At 53.2% G+C, this 4,462-nt stretch overlaps 1 protein-coding gene across 1 annotated transcript in view; it reads right to left on the reverse strand.

Moving 5' to 3' along the window:
- Positions 1–3,884, reverse strand: part of Cpne9 (copine family member 9) — a 12,179-nt gene extending 8,295 nt beyond the window's left edge. Inside the window, exons 1-4 of the mRNA XM_023704188.1 lie at positions 3,415–3,884; positions 1,916–1,962; positions 956–1,137; positions 667–794 (exon numbers count right to left, since the gene is read on the reverse strand). Coding sequence (XP_023559956.1) covers positions 667–794; positions 956–1,105 — 278 coding nt within the window. The 5' untranslated portion in view covers positions 1,106–1,137; positions 1,916–1,962; positions 3,415–3,884. The remainder of the gene's footprint in view (positions 1–666; positions 795–955; positions 1,138–1,915; positions 1,963–3,414) is intronic.
- Positions 3,885–4,462: the final 578 nt, after the last annotated feature.

Raw genomic sequence — 4,462 nt, forward strand, 5'->3', positions numbered from 1 at the left:
AATTTAGGGGCCAGGGAGATGGCTCAGTAGAATAAGCGCTTCCCTGGCAAGCGCAAGGGCCTGAGTTCAATCCCCAGTTCTGCCAAAAAATAAAAATAAAACAAATTTAATCAGAACTTTTAAAAAAATTTATAAGGAACAGATTAATTTCTTAAATTTCACGAGGCAAGAGTCTCTTTTAAGCTCAATCACTGCTCATCCCATTTATGTTTATTGATATATGTTTGGTTTTAGTTCTGTCATTAATTTACTCTTAACGTCCTCTTTGATTTTTTACGATTATTTGGTATATGGCCCGTGTTTTCTGTGCTTTTGCACCTTTTGTCAATCTCTCACTCCTGGATGACACCGCGCTGACCTCTGGCAGGGCTCTTGGATGACTGTTATCTAACCTGACAGCAGCCTTCCTTGGAGGTGTTCACAGCTGCCCACCTGTGGCCCAAGGAGACCGCGGGGTGCAGGGTTCGGTGTTAGTGAGCAGTGGGGTCGGGCTCGCTGGCGCCTCCCCCACCTCCCCGAGGGTGGGTTTTCTGGCTCGGCTGTCACTCCAATGGAGCAGCCTGGAGTAGTTCACCCCATGGTGAGCAGCTGCGTAACCTCTCCATCCCAGATCTGACCAGCCTACAGCTCAGGTCCCCAGTCTCCGAGCACACCTCCCCCCCTTACCTGGCCACCTGATTGATGACCGGAGCGAAGTAGGTGGGGCCATAGAGCTGCACCGTGCGCAAGCTCCGGAAGTAGCTTTCCAGCACACCTTCAATGCCAGCGCAGTTCGGGTCCTCATCGTTGTTGTTCTGGGGAGGAATTCGCGCTGCCGAGCCATGCTGAGCCTGGAGTCCGTCCTTCCAACCCCCAAAGCCACGCATGTTCCCCTCCCACGCTGCGCTGCACCCTCGCCAGCCACGTGCATCCTGGGGCCCTGCCCTCCAGCCTAGGCGCCCGGCCCACGCCATACCAGGGGGAACTGGTGCGAGATTCGACCCTCGGGGGGCAGCTTGGCTCCGAAGCCATAAGCTGGGAAGAGCTTGTCACTATCGTAGTCCTGGATGATCTCTCCCACTGCCTTGAGGGCCAGGGCGTAGGCGCTGAGCTGGTAGGGACTCATATAGTGCAGGGATGTGGGCTGCAGAGGGTTTCCTATGGGCAGGGCAGAGATCCTGGGTCCACACCTGCTCCCCTACCCCACCACACTCTGCCAAGGTACTCCCTCAGGGTTCCCATGTCCCACCCATGCCCTTGGATCCGTCCCCACCCTCCTGCCCTCTCTGCCCACCTGTGCAGTCTTCTACCTGTGCCCATCTACCCTGGCACCCCATAAGAAGTCCACTTAGCTGTCCTTCCTCATGACTCTGTGGGCACCCAGCCATCCACACAGCTGCCACCGGGCATCTGCTGGTCCACTTGTCATTTCTTTCTGTCCTATCTGACCTTGGGACCATGTCATTTTGAGGCAGCTAGCCAGCCCCGCTCACCCTGTTCCTGCACATGCCTCCTCTGAACAAGGGTCTGTTCACCGCCTGCTAGCCACTCCCTATCCTCATTCCCGTTTCTTCCCTGTTGGTCCACCCACTGCTACCCATGCAGCTCTTGTCCGGAACTCAGGACAGCCCTTGTCCTCGACCTGCTCTGTTCACTGATCTAGCCCTCCACCCATCCACTTCTGCTCATAGCCCTCTCCCCTCCATTCATCTGTTCACCTGCCCGGGGAGGACACAGAGGAAACCATCTATCCATCTGTCTTTCTGCCCAGCTTCGTGCCAACCACATCCCTCCTACATGCCTACAGACGTGTCCTCTGAGGCACACACAAGACTTCTCAGCTAGGTAAACACCATTCCTCAGGCAGGAATGAGGCCAGTCAGGGAACCCCCCTCAGAGTCCCCTCCCCCCGCTTGTCCTCCCACACAGGCCTCACCATTGGAAGCTGTGAAGTCGATAGCCACCGTGAAGTTCAGCTGCGTCCTGTGGAGAAGCAGATGGCAAGAGCAGTGAGGGACAAATAACTGTTCTCTCTCTTTCACGTTCTCTCTGTATTTTTGCATTAGAGATTGAACCTAGGGTCTTGTACCTACTAGTCAAATGCTCTACCACCACGCTATCTCTCTAGGTCTCTTTTTTTGTCTTTTTGAGACAGGGTCTCACTGTGCAGTTCAGGCTGGCCTTGAGCTCACATTGTAGCCCACGCTGATCTCAAACTGTCAATGATCCTCCTGCCTCAGCCTCCCAAAGGGCTGGGATTACACGCCTGTGCCACCACACTCAGCCCCAACTGGTCTTAAATTAAAAGAATAAAAAAATCTGAGAGTGTCTTTCTAAATTGCCCAGGAGGGGCTGGTGAGATGGCTCAGTGGTCTAAAGCACCTACTTAGAACAAGCTTAGCAAAGCACAGGGACCGTGGTTCAATCCCCAGCACCACATGCCAGCCAGCCCCGCCCCCTGGTGGGCTGAGCTGGCCACACACACAAATAAATTAAAAATAAATAAATAAATAAAAAAATAAATAGCCCAGGATAGGGTAGAACTTTTGATCTCCTGCCTCAGCCTCCCAGGTAGATGACAGTCTTGTGCCACTATGTGGCACCACCAGTATTTCTTAAATGTTACTGTGTATACACATGTTAAAATGCAGCGTACAATCCAGGCAGTCTGGGTGGAGTCAACAAATCCCAAATGCTGCTCGTCCATGAAGCAAATGTTGGGAACCAGAATTAAATGTTTACTCTGACAATGTGTCAGATTTAACCGAATTTAACCCTGACTATAGCCCTGAAGCAGTGGTGAATGCCTCTGTTTTACATAGGAGAAGTGTTTCAGGGAAGCAAAGTACATTTCCTAGGTCTGCCTGCCTACAATGAACAAACCACAAGTCTCCCAGCCTCCTCCTGTCTATCCAGAACTGTGTGTGCTGGTGAAAGGCCCCAGGAGGCTGTGTAAGTGAAGCCCGCTATGCCCCTGAGCTACCAGGCTACACACCACCCCAGCCACAACTGTTTCCCGCCCTACAGGCACCTGAGCCCTTCTGGAGCCCCTGCTCCAGCAGCTGCCCTCCTGTGGGGACCAGAAGCTGAATGCAGGGTAGCACTATAAACAAATGAAAGGGCAGCCTTGTGCCCTATCCAGAGCACTTCACAGTTTGCCTGTACCTCACAGTTCATCACCAGAATCTCAAAAGTAAGAAAAGCTGCCAGATGTGGTGGTGCAGGCCTGTAGCTTGAGCACTCGGGAGGGAGGCAGAGGCTGGAGGATTGTTTTGAGTTTGAGGTCAGCCTGGGTTACAGAAAGAGTTCAAGGCCAGCCTGCACTACACAGTGAGATCCTGTCTCAAACAAATAAACAAACATAAATTTAAAAAAAAAAAAAAAAAAGGAAAAGCAAACCTGGGCTTTCAGGTCAGACCTTGGCTTGCCACTCACCCTCCCTTGATGTAATCGACAAAGGTGAATTCAGAGTCCACCGAGAAGGACAGCAGTGTCACCTGTGGGACAGAAGAGGTGGCCCTGCTACTTGGAAAGTGGGGAGCACAGAAAAGCTACAGAGGTGTTAGGAGGTGGCCAGTCAGTACATGATTCTGTCCTGTGCCTACCAGCTACACTGGTCACTTTTTCTTTTGTCTTTTTGAAATAGGGTCTCCCAGGTGTGTGCTACCATGCCCACTACCTGTTCAATTTCTAGAGGCTGTATTTCAACAGGTGTATTAAATTTGGAAATGGAACCCAAGAGTTTTTTTTTTTTTTTTTGGTTGCTTCTTTTATTCTGCCAGAATGTAAAGGTAAAAAACAAAATCCTGCGGTGGCGCCCCCTTGTGGTCACCATTGCTATAACCCGGTGTGACAGGAGCCCGCAGCCTGCCTCTGAGCTGGGGTCAACGTCAGGGCGAGGCTGAGGAAGCGCTTACAGTTCCCGAGTTGACGTATTTCTTCTTCTTGCATTTCTTCCGTGGGTTCAGCACCTAAGCGGGGCAAGCAACAGCGTGCGGAAGCCGGCGGGCTGCGGGCCCAGCAGACCGGGGCGGCCGCGCTCACCTCGTACACCGTGAACTGGCTTTGGGCCCTGCTCAGCTCGCGGTAGCTGGTGGTGAACTCGCCGATGAAATCATGGCTGCAGCGAGGAGGATGGTCAGCACCAGGCCGGCGTCCGTGTTGTCCCCACCCCCACCCCCGGTCCTATTTGGGCTCAGGGCAGCGGGGCTGGGACCAGAAAGGGGAAAAGGGTGGCAACAGCGTGCCTTGCCGCGCCGGAGCAAGATCCCCAAGACCCTGGTGTGGATTGCACCTTGCTGGCCCCCAGGCTGCTGTGTGGCTTCCTAGGGAATGGCCACTTGTCATGGAGTATGCGTGGGTCAAGCTCAGGAAAAAGAGGAGGCAGTCTTACCTTCCGTCTCGGTCCCAGTCATACACATCTATCTTCACTGTTCTGAAACGCGGGGAGGCACGGGCTGAAGCACCGGAGGAGTCCCAGAGA

The sequence above is a fragment of the Octodon degus genome, unplaced genomic scaffold, assembly GCF_000260255.1.
Source record: "Octodon degus isolate 3935 unplaced genomic scaffold, OctDeg1.0 scaffold00008, whole genome shotgun sequence".
NCBI classification, from domain to species: domain Eukaryota; kingdom Metazoa; phylum Chordata; class Mammalia; order Rodentia; family Octodontidae; genus Octodon; species Octodon degus.